Genomic DNA, 14,871 nt, shown 5'->3' with positions numbered 1-14,871 from the left:
CTGTACGGAAGGTGGAGAATACGATATCTGTACTTCCAAGATGCGGTGTCAGAAGTACGCTCCTTCCCCGGTGAGGGTTATGGTGAAGGAAGCGGTGTGTGAAGCCCGGCTGCTGGAGCCGTGCGAGCCTGCTTACGGTGGTGGCTGGAAGGCGGGAGGGACGTGCTGAACTTTAACCCTCCTGTTCCGTTTCAGAAAGGCCGATGCAGAAGGGCTGAGGGCTCGCTCGGTCCTCAGCAAAGAGGGAGCTGGCTCAGCTCCCCCTTCCCCTAAAGCCCGTGGGATGTAATGTGCGTTTCTAGCAGCCCAGGGGCATCGCTCTGTCAAAAAGCTGGAGAAGTTTCAGTGTTCTTCTCTCTGGTTTCATGCAAAGCCCCGCTTTCCAGCCAAAGGGTCGTTTATTTTGCTCTCTTTGCTGCTTCGTTAAAGATACTGCCTACACAACTGCACAGCTCAGAGAGAAGAGCCGTGCTTTGAAAAGCAGGCAAGTAACAGGACTAGGAGAACTTTATGATCTAGTCCCTGTAAGTGAGGGCTTAGCCAACCTCTGTGCCGCTATTAGAACGGAACGCTACTGCAAACTAGAAATAAAAAAGTTGTTGCAAGATTTTCTGCAGAAGTACTTCTCCAGGAAGAGAAGTATTTATTCAGCCACCACAACACTCTTCACCTTTCAGCGTAGCTCATGTAATTCAAGGTGGTCTTCTAAAATGGGAAGGAAGGGGTTATCCGCTACTCGCTGACCAGAGAGTAGAGGTGGGAAAGACGTGATTAAAAGGCAGTGCCTGCAGTTCACTTGGGAGAGAGTTATTTTTATGAGAGTTCGCTGTCATCGTGCCTGGCTGAACGAGCTGTAGACAAACAGCTGACGGCACGTGCCAGCTCAGGAACACCGACACCGGGCTCTGCACAGCAGCAGCGCTGACGGAACCGGTGTCAGCAGCAGCTCCCCCGGCCCCTGCCTTTGCTCACACCCTTGGTCCGGTCATCCGATTTAACAACTGGAGGGGGCTGGGGGAGCGGTGGCAGAGAGGGGCTGCTGCTCCCAGTGCTCTGGAAAACCGGTACTTACCCTGCAGGCGGTGGTACTGGGGTAGTGCAGCCTTTGGCAGTAGCAATAATGCAGGCTGGAAAAAAGAAATAGCCCACTCTTAACAGACTAGCGGTTACACCATGGCCACAGACTGGACACTTTGAGAAGGGAGAAAGGTGGCTGACTTCCCAGTTCAGATAAAGGACAAATGCTGGGCACTCTCCCTCCAGCCGGCTTAGCAGAGAGCCCCACGCTGCTGTGCGTGGCCCCCCCCGGGTTGTGCTCAGGCACCAAGCCTGCAGAGAAGTGGTGGCTTTGCCCCTCCAGGGAGAGGGAGCGGCCGGCCCGCCCCATGACTCAGGCCTTAGCAGGGCCCTGGAATGGCAGGAACAGTGGCTGCAGTGTGTGGAATTACCGAGCCATCACTGGAGCCGTTCTCTGCCCTCGGCTGAACCAGCATCCTCCCGGCAGCAGCCTGCACCACCGCCACTGCCACCACCTCAGTGCTCACCTCAGGAACCACATCTCGCCCTCCTCAGCGCACCGCTGGTTAAAAACTACGGAACTGAGGTGTCCCTTCGTGGCAGAGGGAAGGACAGGACGGGGAGAGGAGAGTTTTCCATCAGAAATGCTGGAGAGGATGCGGATTCGGCCTTTGCTTCCCCACCAAAGTTAAACTGCAAGGTCTTTCCCCGTCTCTCTTTTTTTTTTTTTTGCTACAATATTGCCCTGCAGCTCAGGAACGGCTGCATGGGTACAAACAGCCCCGTGCCTCTTCTCCCACACCGTTGAAAAAAGGCATGCGCAAGTCATAGTAGTCACATTTTTTATTTTAACTTTTTTGGGGAATAGGGGAGAAAGAGTATACATTTTTATTTGTACAATATTTAACAATCACTTTATTGAGGGCGAGGGGGGGGTTGGTTTGTTTTCAGTACTTGCAGAAAAACAGCAAGTACCTTTTGACAGTAGTACAACAACCTGTGCCCAAAACACTGACAAATACAAAGAGTAAAGTTAAAATAATTGCTTACCAAAATCTCGAGAGGTAACGAATAGTATATGGACTGAAACAGCATTAAAAAAAGAAAAAAAAAAAAAGAAAAAAAAAAAGAAGCACTGCTGGTTGAGTATCTGAGGTAAATGATGTTCCATCAAGGATGCTACTTGAATCATTTTGCCCAGGAACGCATACTGCAGCTTTCTGCATGTTGTACCAAGTGTTCCTAATCAAAGTAAATGTATTAAAAAAGGTAAAAGGAGAGAAGCTGGAAAAAGAGCAGACTGGTAACCCTGTTTATTCTGTCGAATGCTAATGCGAACAGGAAAAGTCTTATTACTGCCTGGTTACAAGTTAGTTAGCACACCAGAAGTCGGTATGGGAAAACTACACCCACTTTTTAAAATCCCAGCTAGAAGGTACGAAGGGGGGGTCAGCCCTGGTGGCGGAGTTTCAGACCACCACCACACTACTTCAACAACTCCAACAACTACGAGGCCCGGTCTCCGCTCTGAAACGCTACGGTACGTGTAGGCGTTAAGTACGAAGTCACGCAGGACACGGTACGGAAACTTCACACCCTCTAACACAACGTAAAGAGTGACACGGGGCTTAAACGTCCGGCGAGGCCAGGAACGGGCTCACGCACCGGGCCTGCGGTCATCGTTTCGGTAGACTTAGCTGAAAGTGAAGAGGGAGGGAGGGAGGGGCTGTTCCTGACGAGCCACAGGACAAGGTGACCCTTCGGGGCTCAGACCCACGTGCCACGTGGCTACAGGACACAGAGGGACAACGGTCACTGCCTGCTAGTAAATAATGCCAAAATATTTCCACTAGCATCGATCGTACTGAATCCTGCCCTCATTTACACGTGCAAAGTGCTGCCTGCTCGGGCATCTCCTCAACTTGTACATTTAATGCTCTAGGAGTAAAATAAAAATACACGTCAAAATGCCCTGCGAGAACAGTTGTACCAGAACAGCTCGGGGGATATTATTTTTACCAATTAAAAAGCATTTATACTATGAACATCCTTTTCACAGTAACACTGAATTATGCCGTTAAAAAAAACCAAACAAACAAAAAAAAACCAACCCAGGAAACTCGGAGGAGTACAATATTTAACCAATCAGGGATACCCAAAGGCAGTTTTAAAATACGAAGGTAATTTATCTCAGTTGTCCTGACGCGAGGCTTAGTGAGCGCCGTGCGTTGTTTGCGACGTGAAGTGCCTGAGCGACACCCGCGTCCCCACCGCTTTGCTGCGAGAACCCGCGGTAGCTGAAGTTTCACGGGGAACACACGGAGGATGCAGGTTTTACACATGAGCACTTTTTGCATCCCATCCTGAATAAGCGATTACAAAACCATCTGTATTGCCTCCGTTGTTGCTAGTAAAGGGGTTACAACTCATAGGGAGCACAGAGGACTTCAGTGAAGTACGAATGGATTCTTATTTGTTCAGAACTCAGCAGCTACGTTCATGTCCTGCTGCGTGCGTAAAGTCACATCCCTGGATTCAAAACGGAAGCCAAATGAAAGCGTCAATCGAAGAAGCGGCCGCAAACTAGGTTCCCTTCTTTTTACAGCCCAGCTGAACGCCACCGAGTTGCGCCCTGCGGGGCCGCAGACCCTCCGAGCAGGGTTCTTCTGGCTACCTGGAACCTCAGGCACACGGGTGACAACCAGCAAGGCAGGCAGCCCTGGGCGGTACCGGAGACACGAGCGGCACGGCTATCGCCTTTCTTCCCCTCCCTGGCAAGAGCATGCTCACCTAGGTCTCGTTTATCCGTCACGTCTCTTAATTGTTCCCAGAGATTAAGTTCACGTACATGTACAACTGAGAGGATCTTGTGGCTGTACAGATCAGTTCTCAAGATAACATTCACAGTGAGCTCCCAACTGCAACGTTAAAAGCTTCTTTCGAAAGACAACGAATGCATGGTGTAAAAACAAAGAAAACAGTGACAGAATACACAGCATACTACTAGCTATTGTCGGTTCTGTACTCTAGAGGTTTATGAAATTTATTTTACTTGGAGGTTTGGGTACAGGATCAAATAAACGCAGTGAAACAGTACTTCGGAGAAGCACTTTGGCACCTACCTACCAGTCACTCTGTAATTTGAATATAAGGCATGACTTCCTAAACTCGAAAAGCATGTTGGAGTTGTGAAAGCAATTTCCATGTTTTTCCTCATTTTTTTTGTGAGTCTGTGCTATGGACATTGGTATTCGTTACCTCGGAATAGTCATTGCATATTTTAGGTTGTAAGCGTAACTAAAATCATCCCTGAAATTTGTAAGCGTTTATAATCTGAAATCTGCGGCTAGAATTTTTTGTATGATTCTAGGATAAACCTACGTATCACAGACGTTAAGTAGCAGTCTGATAAGATGGCACCAAGCTTTAAGTAGAGTGAAGTTGCAAACCTCAAAGCAGAGAGTAAGGAATTCGGGGTAACTGAGCTTCCTGAGGTGATCCTGAAACAGTGATACAGAACCCACTGCATACTGTTTAGTGAAACAGAACACACGCTAGGCAGACCTTTTCACAAACATAAATAGGAAAAAAGACTTTTAAAAAAAAAAAACAAAAACAAACACAAGAATTCAGAGCTTTCCAGTGTCACAGCTCACAGAAAATTAAAAAAAAAAGTCATGCTTAAGTTTTCAAATATTCCTCAGACACAGCAAACCTAAATAGTATTCAGTTAAATAAATGTATGAGATATTCTGGGAAATGGAGGTAAGAGAAAAGCTTTAAACTAAAAGAGGAAGGAAAATTTTGTTTCAATAAACAGCACTTTTTTTTTATACACAACAAGCTAGTACAACAAAAGGCTAAAAACACTGCTTTAGGAATGGCCATTTACTGTTGGCATGAAGCATAGCTTACCCTTTTTAAATAACACAGTGAATTTGAAATACATCATTTACAAAACATGGATCAATTTATTATTCAAATTTTGTTAGTGTTGTCAATCTCATAATTTAGCAGAGGTGGAACTGAGGTATACCTTGTTGAGGGAGGTTAAGTAATACTTGGAAGCCTCTTTGCTATATCCCACTTGATTACTTTTGTTTATGTACACTGAACAGCAGCACACTAAACATTCACAAGCTGTGTCATATTGGCATTACAATAGTCATTTTTATAAACAACAGCAAATGCAATAAAAACAAGTTACCCTTTTTTTAAATCTGAAATGAAATGTTTGATTTAAAAAAAATAACAGTAGTTCATTTAAGGAATTAGTCTCTTCTGACAGGTATTAAGAAATCTGATGTCAGTTTTTAAAACGCTTGATTAGCCAGTACAGGTCCATGTTCTTCATCTAAGTTCCTTAACAGCACGCTATCGTTTCTCAGTCACGTGTCCTTCAGGAGTAAGCAGGGAATGCAAAAAGTCTCATGGATCCACGTTCGGGAGGAGGGAGGGAGAAGTAAAGGAAAAAAAAAACACCTCTTGATGATGTTCCAGAGAGACTTACCATTCTTTTCACACAGAAAACAGTAATGACGTAAGCAGTCCCGTTAGCTTTAGCAGCTCCAGAGAAGAGTCCTGGTGGTCAGTTACATGACCAGTGCAACTATCATAGACTGGATTCTTTGGGAGGAAAGTCAACGTTTGTCACCATTGTGACCACAGTCACGATGTCGTCTGTTGTTATAATGTTAGTTAATTTTTGCATCTGAATAATCCGTTCTTCTACGCAGCCCGCTGACAACCTGGCTTCCGCATCGTGATCCCAGCACTCCTCTATTGTTTCACAAAGCATCGCCATTCCCTGCGAGCAAACAAAGCCAAGTAAAAAAATAACGGTGTACAGAGTTTGCAGCAAGTTTTAGGAAGGTGGGGTCGCCTAGCAATTCTAACAGAAAATCGCATTTTAAGGCACACCTGCCAAATTGTAACCCTTCTGTCAAACAGGAAGCTCTGCCCTACTTGTTTTGAGGCCAAGCATGTCATATGGGGGCCTTACGTCTTATTTATTTTCCACTATTTAAACAATATACACAACAGTGAGCAAATCCTTTTCACCATACAATGTGGTAGTCTGCTGGTAAACTCGTCACGGTATTTTAAAAGATCTGACACTAAAAGAGGTTAAGTTCTTCAGTGATCATATGAAGCTTCAATGCAAAAAAAAAAAAAATCAAACAGTACAAAAGGGGATTTGTATCTGACAGCAGTTAACTTTTCTCCAAAGTAACACTGAGCTAATACAGCAAGATGCTAATTACAAGGAGCAGATGGTAACATACACTCATTTTTCTTGTAGACAGTCATCTATTGTTTCTAACAACCCATTTTTTGGAAAAAAAAAAACAAAAACAAAAAACCACACACACACACAAACAAAAAACCACAAAAAACCCCCAGTGCTAGGAATAAGCAGCAATGTTACTGCAAGTCTCTAGCCATAAACCAGATCAGGAAAGCATGCAATTCCTCCCTAACTGATCCCAGAAATTTCTCATACAACATTGCTTTGCCCTATGTTATTACGTTCAATTTGTAGCATTCCTATAGTAAATCAAGACTGTTATTTCTTAAATATATTTTTAACATGTGCATTCAAAAGTAACCCTCAAGAATCTCTTTCACCAAAAGAGTGGAAAAAAAAAAAAATCACTCACTTTCAAATCACTCAAGATGAGAATATTTTAAGATTAAGAACATATTAGTTTACAGTCCATTTAATTCTTACTAGAATTATTGAATTCTTCCTAAAAGACAGTATTATGAACACAACACGGGATTAACAAAATTTGAAATTCAAATTGTGGCAGAACTCTGAAGAACTTGGTTGCATAACTACTTACAGAATGTTTTTGCCAACACTCTCTTAAAACAGGTCTCTTCTTTTTATGAACTACAACTTCCTGCATGTCTTCAAGGGAGGGATGCTGGCCAATTTCTTCTTCAAATGGCAACATGTACTCATCTACTGGGCCTACAGATAAAGAAAAGAAGTTAAACCACCAATTTGGCTTTTAAAAAAGGGGAAAAAAATGACCGGTATCCTACAAACGTAGTCCACAGTCAGAATCTTACGGAGCAGTTTGCTTTCTGTGGCCAATAAAAGCTCATCCTACCACAGGTTAGCAGCAAGCAGTGACTAAGACTTTAATGAAGCAGCAGCGGCATTTTCAGGAGCTACAAGCCTTTGCTCTCCTGCGCGTGGCAGCCGAGCGCAGCTCCCGGCCCAGCTCCCTTGCAACCGAAAGCTTCGAAACCACAAGGGCGGAGGGAGGCTCTCGGATCCACAGCTTCTCCCCCGCCTCCTCCAACAAATCATAGCTTCGGTAAGATAAGTCATCATCCTTCTTTCAAGTTTGCTGGCGCTCTTGGTATCCGATTACGAAGCGGGCGCCCGATAGCCACTTGTGAATGTTTTCGATACCACGCACGTTACAAAAGACAAGCGTGCAATAGCAACTGCCCCATCCCTCTGTGAACGTAATGTGTTTCCCCCTCCAATCCATATAGCCCAGGACAAAAGTACTCATGTTAAAGGCTAAGCGTAATACTCATCCTTCACAGAATCAGAGGGACAAGCTTTATACGCTGAACTATAGACTACGTAGCTATAGATTATATAATTATATGTTATTGTAATACATGTTTTGTGCTCTCAGATCAAAAGTCTGAAAAAAGGAGGAAGGGGAAGACAAGAAATGAACAGTGTGGTACAGACGAGGCCGATGAGACTCAGTGACACAGATCAGGTACCTTCTGGAAAAAAACCCCACGTATCTGCAGAAAGAAAAACAGCAGCCGTGACTGCAGAGCTACCCAAAGCTGTGATTCAGGAAGGCTGCGTTCCTTCACCGATGTCTCCTTTACTTTCTGAAGTAATAACCACACCTGCCACGGAGACCTACGACACGCTTCTAGGAAGATTTAGGTACCTATGTTTTACAGTACACCGAGGCATGAAAAATCAACACAGAACGCGGGGCTGCCTCAGAGACTCGTGCAAGATTGTGTCGATCCTGGTAGTAAACAGCTTAACATTTTTAAAAGGGTAAAGTCTCCCCAGTGGCTTCTACTCCACGAGGCACGTCTGAAGCAGAAAAGCACTGCTTGGAGCAGAAAAGCGCTGCGTGGCCATGCGCTGATCTGCTGAGATCTCCAGTGCATCTTGGCTTTTTATATGGGTATCTGTCAGCTGCACTGGGCTCTCGTAGGAGAGCTTTATGACAAACGACATCACTAGCCCAAGTGAAACCATCATATTTTTGCTTAGTTGAATTTAGCTGCCTCAAAGCCTGTACTGAAAACGCAACTTTCTCCCAAACATTTTTGAGCCTTGTCTTTTGTCTTGTTCTTGATTAATCCTGACTTATTCTGGGCACCCAAAAAAGATCTCTGTTTACAAAATTTAAAGAATACTATTCGTACCCTGTTTCAGGTATCTTCTATCTTTTCTTAATAGCTTAAAAATTGGATCCAACGGTTTGCTTTGTGAGAAAAACAACTGCGATGGATCCATAGCTAACAAAGTATCAGCTGCAGATTTCTCAGACGTTACTGTATTTTCAATCTCTAAGCTATGAACAATGAATTAGAAGTTCTGACATCTGTATGAGCTGAACTCAAAGTGACAACAGAGAGAAAGAGGGTAGGGAGGCACTGCACTTACATGGCACCGTCTCACTCTGGCACCTGTGGTTAAACAAGAAACAGAGACTTTTCTATGTCTCACTGCAGACAACTGACTTCCTGATGCACTGAAGAGCAGTTCACCATCATTCAGGAAGGGCCAAGGTGGTATCCTGCATATGCTTATGAGCAGCTAGAAAATTATTAACTGCATCAATGCTCTTTCTAATAACATATACGTTGACCTATGAAAATTCTTCCTGTCTTTTAGCCTTGTATTCCCTTACTACATTGGGAACAGATCTCTGACACTAATAAGCGTCTACGCGCATCTTCCACAGGCAGCACTAAAAGACAGGTCATTGTCCAGACGCTAAGGTGTACAGCAGGAGACAACAATTTCTCAGTGGGTGTTGGTGGGATGTCTTTGTTACCAAGGTTAATCTAATCTGAGCTTTTGTTTATGAAAAGAAGCAATACTTTAAGATAAATCGGTTGGCACTGAGACTGTCAGGCTGAACTCAGAATAAATCAAACATATCAGGGTAGGAGTCCCACAGTAATTCTCTCTCTTCCTTACCACGACCAGGACAAGAAATGCAACAGGTATCCACATATCAGAAATTTTTTTACCTGGGATGCCAAATACTGAAGAGACTAAATTCTAAAGTGACTACATGATGTTGGCGTTTCATTCATTTCCCCACAAGACTACCGCCCTTATTAAATTTTATTACATACATATAATCTACCTTCCAATTTCTTGCTTTAAATACACCTCTCACAAATTACATTAAATATTTCCATAGATCAAATATGTTGCTTACCATCTGAGGCAGTACAGCGTGATGCCAATTCCCAGAGGACTAATCCCATGGCATACATATCTATTCTCAAAAACGCATCCCTTTGGAAGTTTATAGCACCTTCTAGTACCTCAGGAGCCATATACCTTCGTGTACCAACCTTGAAAGAAAGGAAAGCATGAAAATCTGTACACTAAGAATCAACATGACCACAATTACCACTCTAGCTGGTGCAGATTATAATAATACTGTAGACCAGTACTATTTTTTGTCAAAGATTAAAAATAGCCGTGGTTATCCTTGCTTAGGACTAAATCTTGGAAGCTTCTTGTATTCCTACATCCAATAGCAGGTAAGAGGAATTAGAAACAATTGTATAGATTGGGCCCTATAAAGGATACTTACGAAGCAGGAAAATCTGAATATATTTTAAAATAACACATTTGCATAACAATTCAACATATTTGTCACTGCCGTTGCTTATTTTATCTAGTTGAAGATGTCCCTGCTCATGGCAGGGGGGTTGGACTAGATGACCTTTAAAGGTCCCTTCCAACCCAAACTATTCTATGATTTTCTTCCAGATTACAGGAAGGCCGCTATTCTTATTTTTTCATGTCATAAGAATGTGAAATGTGCAGGAGCAGTAATAAAAATACCAAAGGAAAACTAGCTATCAAAGTGCAATTTATACCGAGAAAGTTATATGAAATCACTTACAAAAAACTGGCTATTAAATGAAAACGTTGGGGATATCCATTCTTTTTGACCACAGTCAATGATGAAATTATGTCATCTGAATAAATTAGAACCTATATGATGTCTGAACAAGATCTACTCCACTATTTAAACCTTCATGGTAATAGCTATGTTTCTCTTAAGCAGTGTTACTGAGGTTTTATAATCTTATTGTAAGGATTTTATTTTTGTCGCTCAACCATGAACTGTGAAGTTCTGCCTAAAATTAAACATATTTAGTTTTCCAGAAACCGTAATGCTCTAAGCTCAAGCTTGTTATTTTAAAAGTACATGGTACTAAAACAGTTCCCTGTTGTATGACAAGTGCTTGATTAGTACTGTTGTCATTTCAGGAAAGTGACTGTTGCTAGGTCAGAAAGTTAGAAACTGGCTGCCAGTATCATTCCTCAATTTCTGAGCAGTATCTCAGAACAATTGATAAAATATGGCAAGACCACGCTTTCTTGTCCAAATCCTCTAGTAAGAGTGAAAATAAGGCGGGGAGAGAGGCCATGTAATGAGATGGGGGGAAGGCTGTGATCTGTAATTATGTAAAGAATTGTTTAATTTTTAGCCTGTGAGAAGAAAGCACAAACTGCCACATTCCTTAAAGGTCACCGAAAATAGGGTTGATGATATAGTATCCTCTGCATGAACTATTGATTTCCATTCACGTGCAGTTAACAGTTGTATCATTCATGTGAATAAGTCTGTATTTACCTGTCCATGTGTATCCCCTGCAGACTTTCCAGCCTCAAACTTTAAAGCTAGACCAAAATCAGCAATACAAGCTGTAAGATTATTTTTCAGCAGCACGTTCTTGCTTTTGATGTCCCTTTCAAGTTAAGAAAAAAAATTAGAGATCTAGAACATGAAATACCATATAAAGTTCTAAGGAAAAATATAATAAAACAAAGAACATTATAATATGAAAGGCAAGAAAATTATAAAGCAGCAGTCCATTTAAACAACAAGAATAATAATAAAGCCTAGGAGTACACTTGCACACCCTTATTCTTACGGAAATACATGAGACAACAATTGAAACTATCATTTTATGCTTAGCTTTAAAATACATCCAGATTTAGAAGCATGTACGATACAGAAATAGAGTAAAAATGTAGTTACTGCGTTCTTTAATTACAACTACATTTTGTTTGTTTAAATAATAGGAAACAAAACACTTTGAAAAATGAATCTTGATTGTCTCTAACAAGGAGATACATGATTTCCTGCAGAAACAAAAGATAATGGACTCGATCCAGGGATTCCCATCTGTCCGGTGTGTACCTCTCCCCCTCCCCCATTTTACCATCAGTCAAGCAGTTTTGCTCATGAAATTCCAAATTCTGCAGAATCTGTGTTTTTCTTACTCTGCATGCCTATCTTTCATTTTCGTTACCACTATCACTTCAGCTCCCTACTTCTATTAATAGCTTTCTCTACTTACCTCATTTAAAAAAACCAGCAATTACACTCAACAATAGGCATAACACCACTTACAGTAAATGTTTCTGTCTGAAGGCATTCAGTATTACTTAAAGTTACATACATAAGTGTTTAAGTTGTTTCAAATAGCTATAATGCCAATTATTTCATATGCTGTAGAGGATACTTAAATAATTAACAGTATAAAAAAAAGAATTTACGACATTAACCACAATCACCACACCAAGTTCTATAAGCCATCAGCTAGATTTTTGCTTAGGCTGAGCAGATTTTTCTTATGAGGCTCTCGATAATTCTAGAAGGAAGATATCACAGAGTAATTATTTGAATACTTCCTATCTATCCACGTTTCATATCCTTTAGCTCAAAGTTAAATACTAACAATCACCTGAAAATATTTTACGTATACTATACCTATGTGAAATGGCAGGTTTATGTCCATCTTTTAGCCCTGGTATATCCTCGTGAAGATAAGCCAAGCCTCTAGCCATAGTTTGAGCAATGTGACACAGCTCATTCCAAGAAACCACGTTAGCCTTGAGAAAGTCTGTTAATGAACCCTGCAGAACAAAAAAGAAAAACAATTACAAGATCAGTTTCATTCTCATCTACTCAAAAAGAAAACTTCTAGATGGCCTCCATCATTAAAGAACACGATATGCCTGTCTGCCTTTCTCTGTTTTCTGATAGACCATATAATTATACATGTGCATACGCAAACTGCTAGTTTAAACAACAACAACAAAAAAAATCAACCTTTGCATCATCTCTAGTCCATGAATAGAATCAAGATGCATCTACACATCACCTCAACAAGCAAAGAGCACAACGAACTCAAGGTCAGTGGCACACTTGACAATGAACTGCACCTAACTGACAGTGTCAGAAATGGGAGCTAGATTTAAGGTATTCAAATTCATTGTAAAGACAACCCTGCTTTTACAAGCATGATTTATAATCTTCCAGGAACAGGAAATTACAGCTTAGATTCACCTTCAAGAATCTTTCTGAACTGTGTATGACCATTCTTTAGGACCTTTAATTGACAGTCTGTCTTTTCTTATGGACCAACAACAGTAAACTCCAGTTTCACAACATAGTTTCAGAGTGAAACACATACTGAATAAAGAGATGACGTAAAGTAAAAATTATTCAACATAAAGCTCTTCTCTTCAAACTCACTTCTATAGCCCACTCTATAAACACATTTCCATGGATTTACATATTATCCAGTTTGTGAGATGTCACCGTGTCACACGTTGCTGTGTGAAAAGCCAACACAAAAGGGAAAAATGAACAAAAGGCTGTCAAAGTGTAGAGGCTACACTTTAAAAATAAAAGTTAAAAATTCATATTTTCCATCAGAGTCATCTCAGATGCCATCTTTCCAACAGTAACAAGATTTTTAAAAATCTTAGACAAAAAACCAAACAAATTGCAATAACCTTTCAGAAAGGCAAATTAGTTTGATATTATCTACCTGATCATGAAGATCTGTCAAAAATTTTAAATAGTTGGATAGTTTTAGTCTTCTAAATTATTAAAGCAGAGGCATAAGTGGGACAAAAATGCCAGAATGAAGAATGTAACATTCAATACTAGAAATATGATCTATGACCTAGCCTTAATGCATTAGCATGTCCGTATTATACAGATTTATATTTTCTCAAATCTGCTACAGGTAACATCTTCCTAATGCCTCTTTGCCTGTGGCAGTGCTAAATTTAAGTTTGGTTTGGTTTTTTTTTTTTGCTCTTTGTGCTTACATCTCTGTGACAGTTACATGCATTAAAAAAATAAAATCTAAGTGGATAAAATAAAACAGTGAACATATTCTTAATTACATAAATATATGTTTCTTATTGTGCATATCACAGTAGAATTGATATGTATTACTTCATTCTTATAGACTCAAATCAACTAACACAAGTAAAACAAAGAGAACACCACAACCTCTGCAAGATGGAGTTTGTTTAATTTAGGCAGGTTTAGATGGGGGATATTAAAAAATACACATTCTAAAAAGCAAAAAAGTAGAATGAATTTTTGTTTGCTTTCTAAAACAACTCCTCTATTAAGTAAAGACTGATGATGACTTTCTCAGCTGGCTGAAAAGAAATTTAAATAAACTCATATCCAATGAAAAGAGACAAGCTAAGAGTAAGCGAAAACTACTTTAAATTTTATTTCTTAACTGTCTCAAGTTCACATTTGTGACAAATTTCTCAGGGTATTCTTCCTCTGCCATAATCATAAAAAAGAAACTACAGTGAGAACTAAACATACCTTTTCATGAAATGCTGTAATTAACCAGAGATCGACATCGATGCTAGTGCCTCGTTTCTCTGCACCAATGAACTGCAAAATATTGTCATGCTTCATTCCAGGTAAACTGTAAATTTCATATTCGTTCTGCCATGACTGTTTGTCCTTTAAACAAAAGAACACATCAAACCAAGTTAATACCATAATAATGAGAATAAGAGGTACTTTCCCTGACAGAAGCTTCCTCCTACAATTTACTGTGCATTTGTAAATGATCTGTCAAAATGACTAAAACCTTTTTTTTTTTGGCAAGACAGGATTTACTACCTAAAGGAAAGAAAGCATAGTGTATGCTATTAACATTATGAGGCTGATGATTTAAAAATTACAGATGTTTAGACTAGTAACAATACTTATGCTACAAACTACTGACCTAACATATACAAAAATATTGAAAAATTGTCTGTCTTCACATGTATTACACGTTCACATATAGCGGAATATTGTCTGAAAAGCTTAAGTTTGTTGTAAACAAACATCAACTGTTGAAAACAGCCTCCACTATCACAGATACGAACCATGGAAACAGAAAGCTGTAGATTAGGATTGGAGTCTACATAATGCAAATCATTACAATTGCTTTAGTCTTAAGAGCATGGTTCAATTTTTATATTTCATTAATCTACAAGAACTCCATAAAGAATTAGAAATAGGTTTTCCTTAATTAAAAATAATGAACAAAGTCTCAGATTTAATTTATGTTGTGCTGATGGCTGAAACCAGCCTAAATACATGCCATTTCTCCTAGAAGGATAAGAACCTGCAGATGTATTTATTCAGCAAGTCAACACTTGGTTAATCATCAGAAAACACAAGCATATTTCTTCATCTCAAGTAGCAGTGGGTGGTTTTAATTAATGTAAAATCTATCCTAATATTGTGTATGATCACTTTGTATTCTTTAACT

General features: G+C 40.4%; 1 protein-coding gene across 2 annotated transcripts in view; it reads right to left on the bottom strand.

The window, feature by feature from the left end:
• Positions 1-4,890: 4,890 nt before the first annotated feature.
• The window catches only part of ACVR2A (activin A receptor type 2A), a 66,066-nt gene continuing 56,085 nt past the window's right edge, over positions 4,891-14,871 (bottom strand). For both annotated transcript variants that reach the window (XM_050899663.1, XM_050899662.1), the window contains exons 6-11: positions 13,926-14,069; positions 12,054-12,199; positions 10,911-11,025; positions 9,474-9,612; positions 6,864-6,994; positions 4,891-5,824 (exon numbers count right to left, since the gene is read on the bottom strand). In XM_050899663.1, the coding sequence (XP_050755620.1) occupies positions 5,630-5,824; positions 6,864-6,994; positions 9,474-9,612; positions 10,911-11,025; positions 12,054-12,199; positions 13,926-14,069 (870 nt within the window). In that variant the 3' untranslated portion in view covers positions 4,891-5,629. The remainder of the gene's footprint in view (positions 5,825-6,863; positions 6,995-9,473; positions 9,613-10,910; positions 11,026-12,053; positions 12,200-13,925; positions 14,070-14,871) is intronic.

This window comes from Gymnogyps californianus, chromosome 7, assembly GCF_018139145.2.
Source record: "Gymnogyps californianus isolate 813 chromosome 7, ASM1813914v2, whole genome shotgun sequence".
NCBI lineage: Eukaryota > Metazoa > Chordata > Aves > Accipitriformes > Cathartidae > Gymnogyps > Gymnogyps californianus.
This window is presented reverse-complemented; position numbering and strand designations above follow the sequence as displayed.